The 23,271-nt window shown below is 44.0% G+C and overlaps 1 protein-coding gene across 8 annotated transcripts in view; it reads right to left on the bottom strand.

Moving 5' to 3' along the window:
• SHQ1 (SHQ1, H/ACA ribonucleoprotein assembly factor) overlaps positions 1-14,649 on the bottom strand; it is a 30,258-nt gene extending 15,609 nt beyond the window's left edge. For 6 of the 8 annotated variants that reach the window (XR_015050689.1, XR_015050691.1, XR_015050690.1 and 3 more), the window contains exons 1-11: positions 14,395-14,649; positions 14,242-14,306; positions 11,907-12,032; positions 11,092-11,135; positions 10,855-10,959; positions 10,164-10,276; positions 9,952-10,061; positions 9,584-9,738; positions 9,312-9,365; positions 8,950-9,073; positions 5,784-5,904 (exon numbers count right to left, since the gene is read on the bottom strand). Coding sequence is in view for 3 of the 8 variants with exons in the window: in XM_085852015.1 (XP_085708141.1) it covers positions 5,784-5,904; positions 8,950-9,073; positions 9,312-9,365; positions 9,584-9,738; positions 9,952-10,061; positions 10,164-10,276; positions 10,855-10,959; positions 11,092-11,135; positions 11,907-12,032; positions 14,242-14,306; positions 14,395-14,537 (1,160 nt within the window). In the remaining 5 variants the exon portion in view is untranslated. The remainder of the gene's footprint in view (positions 1-5,783; positions 5,905-8,949; positions 9,074-9,311; positions 9,366-9,583; positions 9,739-9,951; positions 10,062-10,163; positions 10,277-10,854; positions 10,960-11,091; positions 11,136-11,906; positions 12,033-14,241; positions 14,307-14,394) is intronic. The other 2 variants (XM_085852017.1, XM_085852018.1) reach the window with 2 other exon arrangements.
• Positions 14,650-23,271: the final 8,622 nt, after the last annotated feature.

The raw sequence follows: 23,271 nt of genomic DNA, 5'->3' as shown, positions 1-23,271 counted from the left end.
CCAAGGTGGACAACAGTTGATTGGAGTATCAGCAATAGAGATAGTAACACCCCTGACATCCAATTTGACATCTGATGGATCAGCCTGGCACAGCCGCTCAAAGTAACCGGCCCAGCGAGCCTTCACTTCAGACTCCCCTCACCCAGACCCCCCAAATCTCAACTCAGCCTGTTCGCAAACTCCTCAGCTACTTTTTCATCCTTGAGCTTGCCAACATCCAGTCTAGGCTGGGATGGTACCATTCTCCGAGATTCAAGCTGCAACTTCAGAGTTGCTTCAACAAGCCGGTGGTCATTATTGAGGAACTGAGCACTCCGGTAGACCCTGCAGTTCTGGATCATCCTCTGGCGACCCTCAACGAGCACATGGTCAATCTCACTTTGCCACACCACCAGCATTGGAATCCCAAGTCCAGCGATGAGCCTGCATTTCCAGAGTTTTTCCATCTCCGCGTACTCCAACCTTGCTCTCTCCTTTAGTTGCTCAATTTCAAATTCATGTTCTTTTTGTTTTCTATCCCACTGTCTCTCTTGTTCTTCTTCTCCAATCTCGTTGTTTCCCTCAATTGGTTGATCCCCATTTGGGTGCTGAAACCACGAACCAGCCACCCTAAGTCCATGACTTCTTGCAAAGTTTTAAAGCTGCTTGCAAAGTGGGGGTCCCTACTCCCACCCCTCTTGTCTCATGCCCTCCTTGCTGTGCATTGTGTGTTAGCTCTCATACGAGCCAGGACAAGGTACACCAAAAAAAAAAAGAAAAAAAGTTAAGGAACTCTGTGCTATTCTGGTTCCGTTCCAAACCCATGGGGACTAACACATGTCTCAACCATCCCTCTCAGTTCCAGTAGATGCATTGAAATCCCCCAAGACTAGAAGAGTATCTCGGCTGGGGCACTGATCAACCACAGACTCGAGCGCGGCATAGAATGAGTTCTTCATGGTGATATCACTCGCCTCAGTCAGAGCATATACAGAGACCAGGGAAATGACACCCGAGGAGTGACGAATCCTCAGTCTCATAATACACTCTTTGACCGGTGTTACCTCAATTATCATTCGAGTCAGCTTCTGGGATACAACTACAGCAACTCCTTGGGCATGGTAACCATCAGAGCGACCAGACCAAGAGTAGGTGCAACCACCCACCATGATGTCGCCGCAATCTGGTCTCCGAACCTCAGAGAGTTCTGTAATACCGATGTCCAAACGCTTGAGTTCAGATGACAACAGAGACAGGTGATCATCCTCTCTTAAGGCCCGGTCACACCTTGACGTTTTAGCCAACGTATGCCGATTTTTGAATTTTTTTTCTAAAACGCTGGCACACGTTGAATACGTTATGGGTAAGTTTTGATAACATTGAGAGCACGCTGAAAAACTCTGCCATACGTCGTTGTACGTTGGCTTTAAACGTTGTACTTTTTGGTTGTCCTCAAATTTTTTCATGCTTGAAATTTCACGACGTATGCCGGCGTATGACTCACACGTTCCGCTACGCTGGTCACAAGTTGTATGCACGGTCTGCGATCGTTGACAGACGTCAACACATGCTACTTGTAAGTTAATCATAAGTTGAGACACGCCGAGGTAATGTTTAGCGTACCCGAAACTTATTTCTAACCTATGATTAACGTGTTGTTGGCACGTTACGCGATCGTTGCCACACGTCGACAGACGTTACTTTTAAGTTACTCATAGGCTGAAAGATGTCGGTATAATGGATCGTCCTTGCGTCAGCGTCCACGGCCACCGCCAGGACACTTATTTGCAGCATTCTTCAAACTTTTCTTTGGCATGACGAGGATGTTCACACTTCGATGTCTAGCTTGGCTATGATTCCAATTGTCCATCAGCAGCATCTATTTAAAATAGTCGAGTTTGAGCGTTTTAACACGTTCAGAAGAAACGCTTCAAATTTCAAAACCCCAGCGTCAAAAAACAAAGGCGAGTGACAGCAATTTAAATCGTTCATTGTAAACAATGAAAATAGCAGAGTGGTACCGTTTAAAAGTCGTTGAGTGTAAAAAAAATCCAATTGTTGAGCGCAAACGTCTACTTTCAATAGTGGGGTTTGAGCGATTTAGCACGTTCAATAGAAACGATTAAAATTTCCGAGCGCCAGCGTCAAAAAACAAAGGCGAGTGACAGCAATTTAAATCGTTCATTGTAAACAATGAAACTAGCTGAGTGGTAACGTTTAAAAGTCGTTGAGTGTAAAAAAAATCCAATTGTTGAGCGCAAGCGTCTACTTTCAATAGTGGAGATGCAGCCATTTAAATCGTTGAGTGGCAACCTATGAACCGACCCGTGGACACGCGGACGCAAGGACGATCCATCATAACCCACACCCTCCCCCTCACCTACTACTGCCAACATGAACAAACTACTACTAATACTAATACCAATACCGATACTGATACTGATACTGCTGACATGGACATCGACTCAAAAAGGAACTCAAAAACACTGTTGGGTTCCCCTTTTATGAGCAGCATTTTTATATACCAATTCCCAAAACCGCTGGGAACACGTCTTTATATGGCAGTTGTAAGCTAGAAACACATTCATTTTTCTTTTTTTTTGTCGACCGGAAGACGTCATCGGAATACGTCTACATACGTCGATGTGTGTTGGGACTACGTAAAGAATTGGTTCAAAGCACGTCAAACATAAGTTAGAAATAAGTTTCGCGTAAAAAAGACATTACCGCGACGTGTTTCGACCTATGAGTAGCTTATAAGTAGCCTTTGTGGACGGGTGTAAGCGTCCACATATCGTGTGTAAAACGTATCCCCATCGCATGCAGAACGTGTGTCATACGCCGAGTACATCCAAAAATTTTGAACATGTTTAAAATTTCGTGACGTACTCTACTTACTACGACGTATGATAGCGTACTTTAGCGTTCTACTCACGTATACCAAACTTACTCATACCGTATTTGACGTGCCCCCAACGTTTTAGACACATTTTTCTTAAGTCGGCATACGCTGGCAAGATCGCCAAGGTGTGACCGCGATGTTGTCACTTCCATTTCTACGGCAGTTATGATTTGAATCGTTGTGCGTCAGCCTTTTAATAGGCTACGTCACGACATCGTCGGCAATGCGTGCAACGCGCTATGCCGAAGTTAGACTATCGTTGGGCATAGGTTGTGTAGGCCAACAACAGGTTCAGCATTTGTTGGTATAAGTTATCTATAACACAACGAAACGTTGTGTCCATTACTAATATGTTATGCATACGACCAACTCGTTATGAATACGTCCGAATCTTAAAAAAAAAAACATCAAAAGTTCAACGTCAGCCAGCGTTTTACATACATTTTAATACGTTGCCATCGCTGGCTAAAACGTCAAGGTGTGACCGGGCCTTTAGGGATAGGACATTCCAGGCACCCACCCCAAGGGACCGTCTCAGGTTAACCCAAGAGACGCTGTCTGGTGGACGACACCTCAGCACCACTCCAACACACACTACTGAAATCTGACGCGGGAAGCTTACCCCATGGTTTCCCTCCTGTCATCAAAGATTGGGGGTCCCAAAGGCTTTGTCCCAATGCCGTCATCCAGTGAGCTGCCCTGCGAAGGGCAGCTGCACAGGAGTTACTCCCACTGAGTGGGTTTCAGATTTATTTATGATTTTCGTAAGTTTTGCGGAATGAAGGGTTTTATCGTGGCCGGAGTGCAAATCCTGCCACCAAGCTCCCAACAAAAAAGAAAAAGAAAAAAAAAGTAACCCAACTGCAGGAGCACGTCAGCAGACACAGTTGGGCACGAGATACAGATGGCAGTTAGCTCACAAGGAGCTCCTCCACCCTTTGACAGGTTTTGTTCTTCATCCTACTGGGTGTCCATATCATATACCCTCCTCACCAAGAAACTTGGTGGGGGAGACAGTTTAGTCACCAACAACCCAACAATGGAACAGGTTAGTGCAGGTTTACATGGTACCTGTCGCAAGTCACATATCTAATGTGGCTTGACCTGACAAAAATTACCCTCGCTCTAATCTAAACCAGAGCAATCACTACTCTTTTAAACTCACGGGTCATGTAATGAAGCAGTTTCCCAGAATCACTCTCGCTCCAGTGTAAACCACAGCATTCACTACCTCCTTATGTTTTCTGCTAATTTTTTTGACTTGGCGGAAACAGTACTGGACTCATTAACGCCAAAATACTTCGCCTGGCATCCTGTGTTGTGCGCTCGTGGCCATTCTGATCAAATTATAATTCCTGTATTAAATGGGTTTTTGCTATAATGCAGCAGGAGTGCGCTTTATTTATTTATTTCACTGCTTATTTTCATGTCCATCTATCATTTGTCCTGGGATTCTCAGTTTTCATCATCCAGTGCTTTCTTCTGATAAACTGTCATTGGGGTGGTGACCAACCATTGCAGATTTAGGAAGTAAGAACCGTTTTGGCATGGCTTCAATGGCAAATCCTCAGGGGAGGTTCATTGGTAATATTCTCTACAAAGAGATCAACGGAATTAACAATTATAACCACCCCCTCGAGTAGCTGTCAGTAAACACACAATACCACTTGTGATGTGTACAAGGGAAAGTTGCAAATTGTAATAAACAAACGAGTTTTAAAATATGGATTTTATAACACTAATCCCTGTGCCTGTCACACTTTTCTCATCCCAACTCCTCTAATCCTCCCCCCCCCGCAATGAAACTGAGTCGAGAGCCTGACGGATTTATTTAATGTGGTGGTGGGACAGCACTGGCATGATGGGCCAAGGGCCTCTTCCTGTGTCAAAGTTCCTTGAATCGATGTGGTCACATACTTCATCACAACCATCATACATTATCAGGTTTTGTATCTGTGTGCAGCAGAATCACGTCTTCACTTCATGCAATGTAAAGACGGCACTGCGGTATTTTCGGTGAAGTTCATATCGGAGGGAACGGCGATGAGAAAATCCAACAATGGACGCTATTTCCATATTTACCGACAGACAGATGATCTCCTGCCTGGCGGACATCTGATCAAGGTAACGAGTCTGCAAGCTTTTGTACCTGACTAACTTCTACAACAATACTTCATAAAAACCATCATGATACGTTCAAAAATAAATAAATAAATGAATATATTTTAAATGGTGCGTTCGCATTGTACCCCATCCGGATGAAATGGGGTAAGAAACGAATCAGCATATCGGAATAGCAGCTAAAATCACCAAAATCATGGCATGCTTTGACGACGAAAACATGAAAACCTCCGTATGGGTTGTTACAAAAATACGGATGAGTTTCACCCATGGAGGAGTGTTTTTGTTTTGCCAAACCTTAAACAATAAACGTCAAATGGCATCATCGATGGTCTGCTCTGCTCTTTTTATTACTTACTCGCGATCTGGTGCTACATGTGTGGGTGCTTGTCGTTTGTGCGTTTCCAGGGGATGACGCATACACTTAGATCTGAAATCAAACAATTTCATACTGTTTTGCTCTAAGTTTGAGTTTCTATATAGCATGGCTTTTGGCTTTAAAGCCTGAAAAAAAAAAAGACGTATTGCTGTGAAATTATGGAGAAATATCTTGATTACAAAATTAGCCAAACTAATACAAAACCGGCATTTTGCTTCAGAGAAAGGGACAACAACATTACAGTTTCACATATTCTGAGGTTGGCAGATATGCTTTGTTGCCGTTAACATCTTATGAAAGTAAATTCTGGACTGAAAATGCTCATCTCAATGAACTCTTTGCACAATATTTGACAAACAGGTATGTACAAAACAGACCATGGTACACAGTCTCATGACTCACCTGAGGTGCTGTGTCCACACACAGTATTCTGTAAGGTACAGGTCATTGAGAATATAGGCTGGGTCATTCTTCTGGAACAACCGATGAACGGCCAGCAAGGCTTTCAATGAAGCACGTCGCCCTGCACATGGCACAAGTCATGCGATTCATGTGAAACGTCCTATTATATTCAACTTTCGGAGAGAGGTGAACGTATGAGGTAGTTTATTTAAAATTGCTTCATTTACAGTTTCCTCTGCTTCAAATTAATAATCCATTCATCCATTGTGACCATACTCTGTGCAGAGCGTTAGTGCTGCCCAAGCAGCCTCCTTGGCTATTAGACGCAATCCTGGATGGGTCGCCGCTCCGACACAGGATACCAGTAAGCTGGCACTCATTTTGCTGACCACAGAAGGATGACAGGCAGAGTCAACCACACCTGGTATTAATTCAACAGCCAAGGGGGATTTGAACTCAGGATCCTAAGATTCCAAGCCCACCACCCTAACCATTAAAGAGCAGTTTTGGGTCGCTGATGACTTTGTGTGATTCGAAGGTTGTAATCACATTAATAATCGTTGGGCAATTATTTTCTTACATTTGAAACTCAAAATATGCTAAACATAACTTTTATGTCAAAACTTTTGTCAGTGATCGAAAAACAGACCGGAATTTACCGAAGATGCTATGACGTCACGTTCTCTGAAAACTTCGTGAACATTCGGAAACAGCGTGTGAACAATGGCGAGATGCGAATCAGAGAGTGATTTCAGCGGCGATGAAATTGAGTGTTTTCATTCCGATATTGCAGAGGACGAGTCGGAGAATGATGGGAATTTATACTATGGAGTTTCTGGCCGTGAGCCATATAAATTTGAGCCACTTGGAAGTGCCAGAAAACGGCCTATTTCGTGTACAAGTGGCAGGACTGACTGCCCGGCAGTTCACACTGACAGACTCCACCAGACAGATTGGTTTGTAGATTTTCATTTTCTTGTTCGATGCATAAAATAATGTGAAGTTTGATTCGTCTGTGACTTGATATAATAATTTTTAACCCTCTAGTGACTCAAGAGTCAGAAATAGAATGAATCAATAATGGACCCAAATATATTATACACCATCGCCTTGGCGTTGAAGTCTTTCTGACAGCTGAGCTTGACCCCAGTGAAAATGAACAGTTACAACAAACCCCAACTTTCAAGAGACTGTTGTAGCATATAAATAACAAAACATGTTTAGCCTCATTGGGAAATATTCTACCAAATTTAGAAAAAAAAAAAAGTGGAAAATTGATCAATTTTTTACAATTGAAATGAAATAGCCCAATTTGCTGATGCTGTTAAAAAAGTACTTTAATCAACAATAAGTTGATTTGTTGAGAATTTTTTTCATGCTTGTGTTTTTCAGAAAGTTTATTTATGTGTTTTTCCATGTACGCTTTAAGAATACATTTCAAGGTTTTTCTCACTTAAACTCAACAATTGATTCTGTGACAGAGCAGTATCTGGAGAACTTGTCAACCAACAACTCATATTCACAGAGTGGTGATCAGATGTGTTAATGTCTTCGTAATCCTCGGCTGTGAAATGGTCACCACAAATGACAAGTCTATCCAAACGGTTCTCAATACCCCTTTTCTTTGGGGGAAAATTAGCCCGTTTTGTTTGTACAAATCTTATCCACTGCCGGCGAATGTTTGATTCCTTCGGGAATCGGTGGGAGCGATTACCCGTTTTCCAGCCATTTTTCGCAAAACATGATGACACATGCACGAGGCGTGATGTATAAATATCCAAATAACTTTGTTCTTCAATAATTCAAAATAAAAAAGGATAATATAGACAGTTGCAAGCTCAAAAAAGCGAAGAATGGCCCGCTGAACTGGACACTTCTTCAATAAGCGAGTGAGCGTCCGCTTTGTTTTGGAGAACGTGACGTCACCATCCATATATGGCACACGGATGTTTTTTTCAACAGCCTCGAGAAATAACATCTTCGGGGTTAAATTTCATTAATTTTCCCAATAGTTAGGCAACCACATTAGTTTGCATCGAACCATTTAATGCACATATAATCATATTGATAAATTTTCAGAACATGTTTGGTGACCCGCAACCTGCTCTTTAAGCCAACACCAGGCATAAATGAATAATAATAATAATACCAATTATAAAAAAAAACAAGCACACCATCTTTTGGGATATATGCTGTAAAAACAGTCTGTATACATTCTTAATCACCCCATGATCTTCGAGTTCAACAATCAACGTACATTCGCAGCATCGGCACCGCTATGACCGATGCATCATCGAAAGCTTTTTTCCTTATTATTGTCAAGTAAAATCATCCATGAAGAGTGACAGATTATAAATCAATCAGATACAATTGAAATAGAAAATAGTAAAATAGAACAGTTGAATAGAATGAATATCACACAGGCATGATGGGCCGAGTGGCATCTTGTGTCTGGATTTCCTTCTTTTGTATTTTGTTTATTTTTACTTTTCAGGGCAATTTTCTTCCTTTTCAGAGGTCCAGATGCCCTAAAGGCATTAAGAGTGAAGCTTGATCAGGAGGTTAGTCAGACTACCTGCTCCCTGAATATAATTCACGAGACAGCCGGGATTTTATGGACAGTCCCATCACAACATGGTAATTCTCGAAAGACTTCTTCGTTTCCCGAAGCTTACAATGACAAGTATTCCCATTTATTTAAAAACATACATTCCATACCCGAATGGAACAACCTCTCTGCTCGTGTTGCAAGTCTTCACACCAGAGAACAGTTCCAGAATTGGCTAATATATTAACAACATGAATTTGGATGAACGTCGAAGAAGAAGAAAAAGAATACCTAATATTTCCACTTTCAAGCATATTTGAAATCGTAACCTCTCGTGTGGCAGGAATCGTCACCATTATGCCACCAACATCTCACATGACAATCTTTACTTTATTTCCAGTGACTCATCTGCACAAACGGCAGAGCATGATGATCCGAGCCTTTCTCATTGTTCAAAGAAAATAACACAAGAGCTTAATGTTATTCTCATGAAAGGCAAAAGATATTAAAAAAAAAAAAAAAAAAAAAAAACTCGTGATTTTTCACAAGGCAAAATTCAAATGTGATTTCCATAGTTCCCGTGTCAACCATATTTGAAGAACACTGTGCCGTATTTACCTAGTTTGAGGATGTCGGCAGCATCTGCTACAGCTTGGAGTGCCAGGTCAAAGCGGCGAAACAAAGGGTAGCAAACCACTCGGCGTGCAAAGCACACAAGCACCTCATGCAGACTCTGAAATGTCTGCCAACAAACAGTGGGGAGGACCAAAAAAACAATAATCATATATATATATTTAAATATAAAAATACAAAACTACAAAATATCGTGCAATAAAAGCTGAAAGAACTTGCTATGTTAAACAACAACAAAGTGATATGAAAATAACTACTGTTAATTGTTTTCCCAAATCTCCATTCAACATTCAACCCCCCCCCTCTTCCCAACACCAATGTGGTATTTCAACTTCTCTGACTCATACCTCAAACCAGCAAAGTGTACCGCTGAGTTTTCGGATAGTCCACGGCGACTCGACCTGCAAGGCAGCATGGCACCTGTCACTTGACTATTAACAACCAAAAAAAGCCCTCAGGGATCCAGATAAAATTGAGGAAAGATTAAAAAAAAAAAAAAAGAAGAAGAAGAATTCAGCTCTTCCATCTCCAACACGAGAAATAAAAGGGATGAAAGTATCAAAATGCTAAATACATGCACAAAAGGCATCATTAGCATTCCATAACAAGTTGCCCTTACTGTGGGATCTCCCTCGGTGGTTCGTACATCATATGCATATGCTAGTAGGATGTCCACCATGCCAAGCAAAGCTTCATGACGAGCCCGTCCTAAAAGGCAGGGCTTTCGTCGTGGCAGCTTCAGCATTGCCTCCTTCTCATCTTCTCCCAATGGAACTATGGTTTGAGAGATGAAGAAGAAAACCATTAAAGTACACCAAAGTAACATCTGCCTGGCAGGCTGGCTGTGGTCACATTTAAAAGAACCTCAACGGTGCTCTTCAATGTTCCACGATAATTAAAAAATAAAAAGGGGGGGGGAGGGGGACAATAATTGCTAATGTTACGCAACATCACCAGGGAATGAGGATATGACACAAGGGAACTTACTCAGTTTCTCATCCTCTTCCAAACCAAGTAGCTGAGACTTTCTGCACAATTTCCACCATGGCTCATAGAGCATCAAGTCAGGGAATGAGCTGCATTCAAAAAGATCAGCACTGGAGGAATAGCCAAAGAAGGGGAACAAAAATATTACATCGGAGTATTATTTTACACAAATGCTGCACAAAATCCACCAAAAGCTCGCACAGTACACTTACAGGTAATGATCAGAATCAAACTTGGCGTCCTCTGCCTGTAGCCTCATGTTCCTTCGCTCTAAAATAGAGGTCTGGTCTGGGTCTTTTACATCTGCAACTTCGCTCAGCTCATCCTGGGTGGAAGTAAAACAAACACAGACGATGAATTTTTTTAATTTAAATATTTAAATGTCACTCAAAATTCATGCTGTGGCCAAATTAGGAGCAGTCTATGTTTAATGTATTCATATTCATATTCTGGTGTTCTGCCCTAAGGTTGGCTCAGTGATGCCGAAGCAGTTTATTGGCAAGGGTTATAGTCGGTGGTTTGCCGTTACCTTCCCAACATTACTTAGGGCAGGAATTTGCAGTTTGTTCAGGGTGCCACAGATAACTAGCCTACTCTTCGCAAAGGACACCGTGGGATCTTTAATGTCCACCAACTAACGCGAAAAGAAAGGATACCGAGGTTAACGTCCATCGGAAGGCCGACACGAATAAAGGCTATACAGTTTAGAGGTAAGTCAAGGCCATCCTTCCAGCACTACGTTTAAATGTTCTAAAGTGCAAAACATGACAAGCACCATTGAAAATGGATACATATACATGAAATACCTGTTCACGAGGAATAATATGACTTCTCCTGTTGCCAAGACACAACTTGCACAGAACACAAAGCAAAGCTTGCAAGCAATAGTTGTGGAACGCCCACCTGAAGTCGAATAAACACTCCACTTCTAAGGTTTCCAAAGCCATAGCAGCATCCGGGAAGGCAAAGCTCATCCTTTTCGTCCTCATTGTAGAGTTCCTGCTTCCACTACAAACAACAGCAGGTCGAATGTCTATCGACAAACAATGTTGAACAACCAGTGCTCAGTCACTTCAAAGGTGACCTCATCGATATCTCAAACATGTAATGTTGAGAGATCAAAACATATTTACAATGTACCTGCCAGTCAAAATCGTCCTCAGATTCCGCACCTTCTTCCACGTCTGACGAGGAACAGAGGCACGTTTCATTCGCGTTACAACACGAAAGGATGATCGAGATTCGTCAAATACAGCGATTCATTTTAAGTGCAGGAAGATGCTACCTGTACGAATACACCTTTGTTGCACACAAGCAATGGATTGTTCTGACTTTTCAAACTCGCAACAGACCATTCAAAATTCCAACTGGAGCGAAGTTGATGGCCTGCCAACGCAAATCCCAATGCTTCGCAAATCCCAAAAGTAAAGTTGAAAGATGGCGAACGTTCCACCAGGAATGACAATATCAAATTTTGAGTTAAATTTTCTTTTTCTCGTTTTGAAGCCATTGAGCCCAAGTCGACACCTATGGGCATGAACAGGAGGTCAAATCCGAAAACATCATCACAGATTTCATGTGTTCCCCAATGATGATTGCATATACACAGTTTCATGTCGACAAACCAAGTTGTTCAACTGCTCCACCTGTGGTCGTGAGTACCCCCCTCCCCCCCCCCCGTTTTAAATAATTAAAAAGATGCTCGGTATGAGAAAACTTTAACATAGACATAAACAGAGACATGTTGAAGGACATTATCATCAAAAGAAAACCACAAAGCTTTTCGTTGTGCTCTCATCAGGTGAAATTCACACAAAGTGAATGAGTAATGAAGCAGAAGTCTAATCGACACTTATCAACAAAGTCAATTCTGATTGGACGTTCTCTCCTGACACGTCATGAATGCATCGACTGGATGATGATGTTGATGGAGATGATGATGATGCGTCAGGCACCTCCGATCTCCTCGGGCAAGGGTGGGACGCGACGTGTCCCTTTAGGAGCCAACAGGGCAGTCAGCATGTCCAACCCTTCAAAGTGCTCCCCGGGAGTGGCTTTTGGGAGCTTCAGATGTAAAGTTCCTGCGATAAGGATGGGATGTGCATTATTCAATCGAGTGACTGCTTCAATCTGCAGCAACACGAAAAGTTCAGGATCTGATGAGTTTGTTCAACTACAAGAGCTACCTCGAAGAACAAACACAACGTCTACTCGCCTGAATATGCTGTTGACAATTGTGTGTTAAAAAAAAAGCTGTTCACAAATCTTAAGCTGTGTTGTAATCCCTGACGGTGTAATCCGCATCAGTAGTCGAGGTATCTTCCCTCCAGATTGTCCCGTATGTGCTCGAATAACCACCGAAATACAGGGCGAGTCAGAAGTAGCGCCCAATTTCTGTCAGTTGATTGTTTGTTTGCCATTTGTATTACAGTGTACAAGAAGGTAGAAATAAATGAATGACATGTTTATGTAACCATTTATTCAAGAAAAAATTATGACGGAACTGTACCAAGCTGTCTTATTTGCAATTTTCAAAGTGCCCTCCCTTGTGATCAATGTACAATTGCAGCTGAGCAGGCACAGAGCGGCACACACGTCTGCAGAGTTTGATATCAATTTCCTCAAACTTTGCAGTGATTTGAGCCTTCAATTCCTGAATGGTACGAGGCTTTTCACGATAAACAAGGTCTTTCATGAACCCCCAAAGAAAGAAATCTGGAGGTGTAAGGTCTGGGGAGCGTGCCGGCCACTCGATCGGACCGCGGCGGCCGATCCACTTTCTGGGAAAGTTTTCATCAAGCCACTGACGAACATAACGTCCATGAGGTGGAGCTCCATCATGCTGGAAATACCAGTCCTGATCTTGTGATATGATGATGGATGACGTGTCGTTTTTGACTATGTCGATTGGTTCATTTGCCGATGGACGCGACTGTGGGCAGTGAGACCAGCTTTGTTTGCACAAGGTCGGTCGCAGACACCACACCAGAAACCGGTTTCCACTGCCTTGGATGGATCCTTCCGCCGCAATCGCTCTTGCACAATCTCATGCTTCCAAACGTTCTCAAACCTTTGCACCCCGGTGTGTACTCTTCCCCTCCACTGTGAACGATTCTTGGCAAGTTCTTCCCATGATGACTCGGGGACATCACACTTCCTCATTGTATCGGCCAACATGTCCTTGAAACGTTTCCTTGATTTACCCAACTTTCTGGACCCATTTCTTAGCTCACTATAAAAGATTGACTTGGGTAAACGTGAGTCATTCATTCTGACTAAATGACCAGACCATTGCAGATGACGCTTTCGGATGATGCTTTCGATGCTACAGTACTTTGTTTTTGCCAAAATTTCGATATTCAGAACTTTTTCTTCCCAATTTGTTTTCAGGATGTTTCTCAAGCATCTTTGCTGAAAAGCTTCAAGCTGTCGGATGTGTCGACTGCATACCGTCCACGTCTCCGCTCCATATAGCAGTGTGCTAATAACTACTGCCCGATAGACTGCTATTTTGGTAGCAAGTTTAATGTCATGGCTGTTCCAAACCCGTTCTCTGAGCCTGCCTTTGGAAATTCTGCTGACAATTTCATGATCAAGCTGTCCATCATCAGACAAGATACTTCCGAGATAAGGGAAAGTTTTGGTGGTCTTCAACTCTTCTCCATTGACAAGGACGGAAAATGCCTGATCTTGTACCCGGGGCCAAAAGAAGGTTTGCAGCATATCCAGGTAAATTTCTGCAGTGACAGATCCCTCAAAGAAAAAAATGTCCAATTATCCCCAATGGAGATATGGCTGCCCAAACTGTCACTCCAGGTAAATTTACCTCTTTCTCAACCATCACTCTTGGGTTATTCGCAGCCCAGTAGACACAATTGTGTCCGGTAATTTTGCCATTAAGCTCAATTTGGTGCAAATTCAGTAACTTTCCAAACTCGTAGCAATAACCTGCAAAACAAACAAAAAAAAATAATAATTTACGAAAATTAATAATCTGCAAGACAATTATTAAGAACATGACTTCCCAGAAAGAATGTGACAGCCGGAAAAAAACCAGAAATCGGGCGCTAATTTTGACTCCCCCTGTGTATAAATAACCAGATTATTGACTTCCGCTTGTTTTTGTTTCCATTTATACATTTGATGACGACACAATCAAGTGAGAACCATTGTTTACTCAACGTCACAAGCGACGTTTCGAAAACGAATGAAATGATCAAGAAAATCCTTCATCGTTTTGTGGGAATGAGTGTTTGATTCATTCTTGTCCGCACCAAAGCCTCCGCTCACCCGAATCCGCGTCGTACGACGCACGTTCTCTGCCATCTTGCACCACGGGGCCCGGTAGGTTAAGGCTGCGAATGGACGAGGTCAAGTTAAGTCATCAAAACGTTCGATGAGAGAAACGATAAACCAGGGTTGAGGGTTTTCGAGAAGGCTGACCGGAGGAAATAAGGTTTGCCGTGGAAGTAGAAGTCGTGTCCGTCCACGCTGATGTCAAAGTCTCGGGCCCGAGAATACGGGACGCGGATGGACAGAGACAAAAAGTCCGGCTCCTGCTTCAGCTCGAAGGATGGCGTAATCATGACGGCAATTTACCACACGGAGCGGCCGCTTATAAAACAGAAGCGCCAAACACACACACACACGCGGACGATGTCGAATCACTTCCGGCTCCGAATTATGAGTGCACGCTTCGTCCTCGTTCAATTCGTCCTATCGAAGGTAGTCCTTCAGGGAGGTGTGAAAAATTATATAATATACTCAGCTTTTATTTCGTTTATTAAATATATAATTACATAACAACTTTAATTTCACTTTAACATTTTTTTTTTAGATCTACACGAATCTATAGAGGCCACGGAAAAATATTCGAGGAATCCAAGGACCTTGGATACACAACAGGAGGTCATTTGACCCAACATGGCCTACGTATTGGCAACACCACATTATAAGTGGTCTTCCAAGGAGCTTCAGCCCCAAAAAGGAGGCCATGAGGCGGTTTAGGCCCATCAAAGCCTGCGCGAGTATTGTAAAATACCGTAATATTGTGTAAGGATTCAGAGCGGACGATCCAAAAACCATTTCGCCATTCAACATATCTGGGGTATGTTCATTTACCAAGCAGCAAGCGAGCGCTTGCCAAGCCAGCTGTTGGATTCGAGCCAGCCGAACACGCCCCTGCTATTAGTCCAATCCCTTTTTCCACCAGAGGGAGACTGAATATACAGTAGGTTTGCTCTCCGTCCGTCCCTCGGTCAGTCTGTCCGTCCTTCAGTCAGTCTGTCCGTCTGTCCCTCAGTCAGTCTGTCCGTCCGTCCCTCAGTCAGTCTGTCCGTCCGTCCCTCAGTCAGTCTGTCCGTCCGTCCCACCTGTGGTTTTTCACACTTTTTCCCAATGCCCTTTAACGTATTCAACTGAAACTTGGTACATGCCTTTACTGTGATAAGTTACAGAACAAGTGCGAGTTTCAGGACGTTTTGTCAATTTTTCACAGAGATATGCCCTTTGTGGACTTAGAAAAGATCACATTGGTAAGGAGACCTGGATCGCAAAGCAATTCTCGCTCTTGTTACCTCCGCCACCGAAGGTGAAGGAGGTTCTGTTTTCACCCATTTTGGGTGGTCGCGAGACTACCCTTATTCTCGGGTTTTCCGTCTGTCTGTATGTCTGTTGGGTGGTCGCGAGACTACCGTTATTTTCACTTTTTCCGTCTATCTGTATGTTTGTTTGTATGTAATGGACAGCTCTGAAGACCAGAGGAGTCAACCGATTTTGAGGAAACTTGACTGGTGGGTTCATACCAGGATCTAGTTTTATGCTTTTGAGCACCGTTGCTATGGACACCACCGTTGCCTAGCAACGGGACTTTGAAATTTTTGAAAAATCCTAAAAAAATCGTTTTTTCGAAAATAAAAAATCGGCTTCCAGGCTTTTATGCGCACTATAATCAACATCTTTGTCAAAAAATTTCAGCCCGATCCGTCAAAAACTGTATGACTAGTATGCAATTGTCGCGACCAGCCATGTCTCCTACCGGCTTGTCTGTATGTTTGTATGTAATGGACAGCTCTGGAGGCCAGAGGAGTCAACCGATTTTGATGAAACTTGACAGGTAGGTTCATACCAGGATGTAGTTGTATGCCTTTGAGCACCGTTGCTATGGATGCCACCGTTGCCTAGCAACGGGACGTTGAAATTTTCGAAAAATCCTAAAAAATCTACTTTTTGTTAAATCAAAAATCGGCTTCCAGCCTTTTATGCGCACTATAATCAACCTCTTTGTCAAAAAATTTCAGCCAAATCCGTCAAAAACTGTATGACTAGTATGCAATTATGTCGCGACCACCCATGTCGCCTACTGGCTTGTCTGTCTGTTTGTTTGTTTGTGTACAGGATATCTAAAAAAGTTGTGGACAGATACGGACGAAATTTTGTGGACAGGTTCGGTGTGTAACGAGGACGAACCGATTCGATTTTGGTGAAGATCTGAATCCGGATCTAGATATGACAGTTATTTAATTCTCAAAGTGATTCGTCACCATTGAGAGATTGGACCAAAAACGATATAGTATTGTATAGCATGATATTTCAAAAATATATTGATTGGGCCCGATATGTTCTCATGGATCAGGCATTATGTGGTGGAGGTATGTCCTCCACTGAGTGCCATTCTAGTTTTATTTGATTTCAGTGGAAAAGGATGGCCCAAAAGGAATCGTTAGTAATACCAATGCGATCCCACGATATTCAAAATGTACTTGTCACGTTGACGTGACGAGGAATCCTGATTCGACAGGGACAGCGAACTTTGTTTAAAAGTGAATTCCCTGATGTCCTCATTTTGCTCTTAGTTTCTTTAGTTATTGGTTATCCTCCCTCATCTTTATTCGGGGTCCTGGATTGGCCTAAGTGGCTGAAATTGTGTACGGTTTTACAATCTGGAGATTGCACGATCAAATTCAGAACCCACCTGGATAGAAACGTATCACCGGATCCATGAGACTACATTGGTAGATTAGCCACATCCATTGCCGACCCACAGCACTCAGGATGATACAAGACTAATATTTATTATAAATGGACCCGTGTCCGTCTGTTTGTCTGTTGTGCTAAAACTTGAATACGGTTTAACGGATTTCAATGAAACCAACGACGTGGATTCAGGGAACTCCCAGGAATGTTTGTAATGCAAAAAATAAAAATAAAAATACACCCTTGCGGGAGTGACGGTCATTTCTGTGAGAAAATATATCGCCTCCTGAAGGTAGGGCAGTTTTTGCAAACTTTGAAGTCACGTGATGCGAAAACGAAAGCGAATATCGAAAATCCGGCCTGACCAAAATTTAGATATTGTCCCATAGATTCATATGCCAGAATCAAATTCAAGATCGCTTGAGAAATGTAGGAGGAGAGAGAATTTGAAAATTGTCATTTTTGCATTTTTTGCCAACTTTGAAGTCACGTGACACGAAAACGAAAGCGAATATCGAAAATCCGGCCAGACCAAAATTTAGATATTGTCCCATAGATTCATATGCAACAATCAAATTCAAGATTGCTTGAGAAATGGCAGAGGAGATAGAATTTGAAAATCGTCATTTTCGCAACTTCAAAGGCCTCGTGACCTTGACCTTGACCTTCGGTGATCTTGAAAGTCATACCATCGTGTACGTCTCATCGACCTCTATCAGGATCACTAATGACCAGATCTCCTGCTTCAACTTCATTGTGAACGGACGGACGGACGGACCCATATTACCCTTTCTCTCACCAATATTATTAGGTCATTGGAAATGACCTAAAAAGGGAAGGTTGATTTGTGGGAAGGAATGTTTGTGTGTGGGTGCATACGTGGGCAACGCGTAGCGAAACTACAAATGCCACCTTGCGATACTGGTTCTCCACGGAGGGCAGGATCTCCCAGAAATCCTTTTTATCTTTCCAAAACGAAGTTTTTGTAAGATATGTTTGTCAGCTTGTATGTTTTTTTGTTTGTTTGTTTGTTTGTCTGTAATCACGTATAAAAAATTCTGCAGAGCACAGTTATCATTGGAAATTTTTGTAACTTCGCATATCAGAGGCCTATAGAGGTCCCTTTCAGCGCATAAAATTTTGAAGGTCAAGGTCAAAGGTCAAGGTCACTTTGTCGCAAATCAGGGGAGTCGACGAAACCCTTATTTTTTGAGTAATTTTGATCGGATCGTCTTCAAACTTCATGGGAATATAGTTCATGGTCTGGCGCTCAGCTGATTAATTTTTGGTGTCGATTGGCCTTGACCTTCATGGTTAGCGCCTAAGGTCAAACATATTTGACCCCAAGGTCAAATTTTCAAGTTTAGGAACCATATCGTGTAGTACCTCAAATTGAACACCTCGATGAGTGCTTTCTAGATATGTCAAGCTTGAGACATTATGACGTCATTTGGTGACGTTATGAGGCAAAAGCATGTTTTTCATGGTTACTCTGTAGAACGATTCTCATCGGAATCTCTCGTCGGCAGATATTCCTCAAGGAGTCGCTCCTGGTGGATAGCAGCTCTGTTCACGTCAGTGTGACCTAAAAGAAGTCACACGTGGTCACCTTTTGGCAAGATACGGGTCACCCTGCGGGTGACATTGGCTTTTTATTTTGTTTTTGCCCCGTAGATTAGCCATCGCAGCAAGGATTGGTATTCCCGTCAGCGAAACGACTGGTCTTATATGCTAATTATACATGAATAAAGGTGGGAATTTTATACATTTTTGTTTGTATCTATCGTGCCGGTTCAAAATAATCTTACTTTAAAAAAATAGTATTTTAAGGTATTGTTATTCGAGTGTCAGGAGTCCCTGAAGGTACCTCTGTTCTTCCTCACCTTAATAGCTGACCTCCCAGAAGTCATTTGCGGACGATTGCCTCCTCTTCAAACAAGAAAATATCAGATAAAGGGGACCACATAGAAGTCCAAGATGGCCCATTCCTTGAGCGGTGGGAGAAAACGTGGCCGATGGAATTTAACCCATCAGGAGGATCATGTCAAGCAGACTCACTGAGCAGAATATTTTCCCGTTCAACCAGACCCTTCAGAACACTGAATACTGTGAACACCTTGGTGTCACTTTCACAGATAACCTGACGTGGTCCAGACACGTTGACTTAGTCACCGGCAAGGCCAATAGAACTCCAGGCTCTCTCAGAAGGAATTTAGGCGACTGCAGTCCTAAGGTATGGGAGAGTGAGGTAAGGTGATCCAACTTTTACATCCCGGATCTTCAGAGTAAAAGAAAGGGTGTACAGATAAAGTGAACTGTGACTCATTTGTCCATGATTTTGTAATTTGTAATGAAACATTCCCTGAATTACTTTTGGTTTTTTGGATTGTGGCCAACCAAAAAAAAACAACCTTATCAAATGGCTCAACATCGCTGCGCTACGTAGGAAGATGATCATTAGTCTCAGGTAAATGGAGCTTTGTCGAAGATCAGGTACAGCTTTGCCTGGAACTCATCTTTTGACACTCCACGGTTCGTTTTCCTTTTGTATTCTCGAGGCATTCGTCACCTGTGGAAAATGACATCACATTTGAAGATCATTTCATTGTTTGAAAATGGTTGACCTGTTAATTTAAGACTGGCATCTGTGTCCACGTCAGCTGGAACAAAAGATAACTAGAACGGCACTCGGTGAAGCACATACCTCCGCAAGGTTGAACAGTTTACCTTTTGCATCGTACTGATAGGCCGGATCTGGATTCGGACCTCAACCAAAATCTAGCGGCTTGTTATTCTCACCGACCTAACTCATCTATCTAGTTTTGTCATACCTCGTCCACAACTTTTTGAAACATGCTATATATTTATTGTTCTTGGCCCCCATCTCTCAGTGGTGAAGAATCACTTTAAATTTTGTTAAAATCTTCAGATCTGGATCGTCACCAAAATCGAATCACGCCGTCCTTGTCACAAACTCAACCTGTCCACCAAGTTTTGTCCAAATCCGTCCATAATTTTTTGAGATATCATGCTCACAGACAGACAGACAGATGGACAGACAGACAGGGGTGAAATCGATGACGTCCGTCCGCCTTCAATGGTGGAGGTAATTAAATTAAAATCTCAACCATAGCTCCAAACAAGCGGTTCCAGAAAAGGGCACCTGGAGCTTCGATTCCTCAATGGTAACTGTGGTGATCGGACGTCGGGATGTGTGGAGTGGAGACAAGGCTGAGTGACCTCGGATGGAGAAGCCTGGAGGACAGAAGGAAGGCTAACAGGCTTAATATGCTGAACAACATCAACAATGGCTTGGTGGAGATCAACAAGTCCAAGTACTGTGTATATAACATGGTGACGCAAGAACTCGAGAATCTCAGCGCTTTTTCAAGGAGGCGATCGACCACTCGGCACTAAGACACTCCAGTTCTTTCCCTGGACCCTCCGTGATTCGAACCAGCTACCACCATCATGTACTGCTGTTACGAATCTGGAAGCCATGAGCACTCAACAGACAGGTCCTACAGATCAGTTATATCGGTAAGTACAGTATGTGTTTCTCGGTAGGGTCCCGTCCTATGTTTAATGGGTGATTAATTGTACGTGTGGTGTGAATTATTTTATAGTTGGGATATTTACACCACCAACAACAACAACTACAGCTACTACGACTACATCCACTACAACAACGCCACCTTCCTGCACTCGTCCGGTCGCCATTACGCACGTGTTTTTGACTGGGGACGTGGGCGGAGCTTCGTCATCTCGGGTCAAAGCTCTACTCTGAGGAGGGGAAGAGAGCGTTTCCTCCAGCCAATGAGCAGAGGGCGAGCACCACACGCACAGCCCAGCCAATCGGGAGGCCGCCCCGAGTCGCCTGACAACCCACCGGGCAATCCGGAGGCGAGTTGCGTCGGGGGGGGGGGTGAAGAGAAGAGCGGGTGTGCGCGAGGAGGTCTGTTCTGTTTTTCCCTTGAGCCTGTCCTGAGAGGATCGCCTGCCTGCGAGTCTGTCAGGACGAGAATCGCTTGCCTGTCTCCTCTGCTAGCCCTCGCTGTCTCGTCACGTGCCGGAGGAGCGTGCTGGAGCCAGACGCTGCCCTCCGTACCCGGTGCTTGCAGCGGCATCGAGTTGCCGGTTCAAGTCCTGCCGAGCCGGATCGTCAAGTGCCGCATGAGGCGAGAAGGTCCAAGCTAGCTCTGGTCTCCAGCTCACCTTTCCTCGAGCTAGAAACCTTCAATAAAGACCCGACGCGGTCCATTTCTTTGGGTGTGTGTCTGTGTGTGGGCCCGTCTTCAGGTAGAATTGTGTAAGTGTTTTCTTTGCTCATTGTACATTACATTCTTTATTCGTGATAACTGTGCTCTGTGTTCCCCTCCCCGATTATTGTTATAAAAAAAAAAAAATATATATATATATATATATATATATATATATATATATATATATATATATATATATATATATATATATATATATATATATATATATATATATATATATATATTGTTGCGGATTCGCGCCCGCCGGCGTGCTGACGGCCACGTAACTCGAATCGCGGCACGTCGCCCACCGGACGGACAATCCAGTCGTGACCCTCTCGGACTAACGCCGGGAACCAGTCACGGGTGGACCTTTCGGTCTCACCGCGATCGAGCCAATCAGCCCCCGCGTGGGATAGGGTTGCTCGCCGGGTCGACCTACCTAAGTACCCACGCGGAGGGTAGACCGGGCGATCGCACCTCGCCGCAGGTCGACTTCGGACACGGGCCACTTAAGCGACCCGTTCCGTACTATCAGAATAACCGAGCGGTGTTATCGTCGACCTCGACGGTTCGATTAATTATCGGGCGTATTCAGCCCACTACCAACCCTTTACGTGAAGCAAGATGGGGATTCAATGGGAGAAATGACGAAGCGAAGCGGGAAACAGTTCAACACAAAGCACATTTATTCGCGGCACACGGGAAGCACACAAATACAATTCCACCAAATGCACACAGAAAAAACACAATTCCATTTACACAAAAAGCAAATATAAAAGTGAAAACACAGTGCAGAGCTAATACCGACTACCGAGCACACGGCAACACTTATACAATTCTACTTCACAGACGGCGCCGACAACACATACCCAAAACCAAGGAAAAGAAATACCCTCAAGGATGAGGCGGGCCTGAGGCCGAGACCGGGTCGCGCCTACCCATCTGGTGATGAGACGCGGAGCGGCGATGGCGCCCCAACCCCGCGGGCCTCGCGGAGGGTGTCTGGTAGGGGGTGGGAAAGGGGCCCCCTTGGTCGCACTATCTCAGCGCGGGGGGAAACAGGAGGGGGTTGCTGATGCTCGGGGTATAGAGGATCTTTATTATCCCTGGTGTGCGTCTCCACCTCGGCCAGGTCGCGCTGTCGGCCTCCCTCGGGTGCAGCTCCCTGCACGACGCGAGCACCCCCTCGTCTGGTGTCGCCGCCTTTCCACAGCTCGTCCCCTCCGTTCCGACTCCAACGCACACGACGAGCAGCTCCACCGCCCGCGAAGTCTTGACCCTCTGCTTCCGACTCTCCTACTCTCCGCCTCTGGACTCTCCGACTCTCCACTTCTTGACTCTCCACTTCTTGACTCTCCGACCCTCCACTTCTGGACTCTTCTTTGGACTCTCTGACCGACTCTTCTTGACTGACAAACACGGTCCTTTTATCCCCCCGTAGCTTCGCCTTTGACCCCCTCCCTTTGACCTTTCACCTCGCTCCCCATTGGCCCGAGAAAAAGTGGGCGTGAAGGCTTTTTGATCCACAAATTTGCATATATCGATCGTCCTGGAGGCGGGGCCAAATTGCCCCTCGCCCACCGATTGGACGGCAAAAAGTGGGCGTGTGTCGTTTTTGATCCGTTTTTGAAGCACAAAATCCGTGATTTTGTACACGCTGTTCGACGCGCGCCCTGCACGAGTCCAACACCGGTACCCACAGCGGGGCAAGAACGGTGGCGATGCTACGGTTGCGAGGTGTGATGTGAAGGTCGTGGCGGTTGTGGTGAAGCGGCGTTGTGGTTGGTTGTTGATGTTGTGGTTGTGGTGGTAATCATGGCGGTTGGTCCAAAATAAAGATAGTAAAAGAAAAACGGCTATCCTGAAGAGTCGCAGCTCGCATAAATGACATGTATTCCCACTAGACAACGGGTTTGGGCCTAACTACACATGTACTTACCGATATACCTCACCTAAGGGACCTGAATGGTGGTTTGCGAATTTGGTAACCACAACACTACCCCCTCCCCTTTTTACAGACTCGTCCCGAGTCGTCAAATTTTCGTGTGCCATCATGTGTAGTTTTCCCCTAGTACATTTT

Source organism: Eptatretus burgeri, chromosome 13 (assembly GCF_056783735.1).
Source record: "Eptatretus burgeri isolate ZD-2024b chromosome 13, Ebu_testis_v1, whole genome shotgun sequence".
Classification (NCBI taxonomy): Eukaryota; Metazoa; Chordata; class Myxini; order Myxiniformes; family Myxinidae; genus Eptatretus; species Eptatretus burgeri.
The sequence above is the reverse complement of the archived record's forward strand: the minus strand, read 5'-3'. Positions and strand labels throughout refer to the sequence as shown.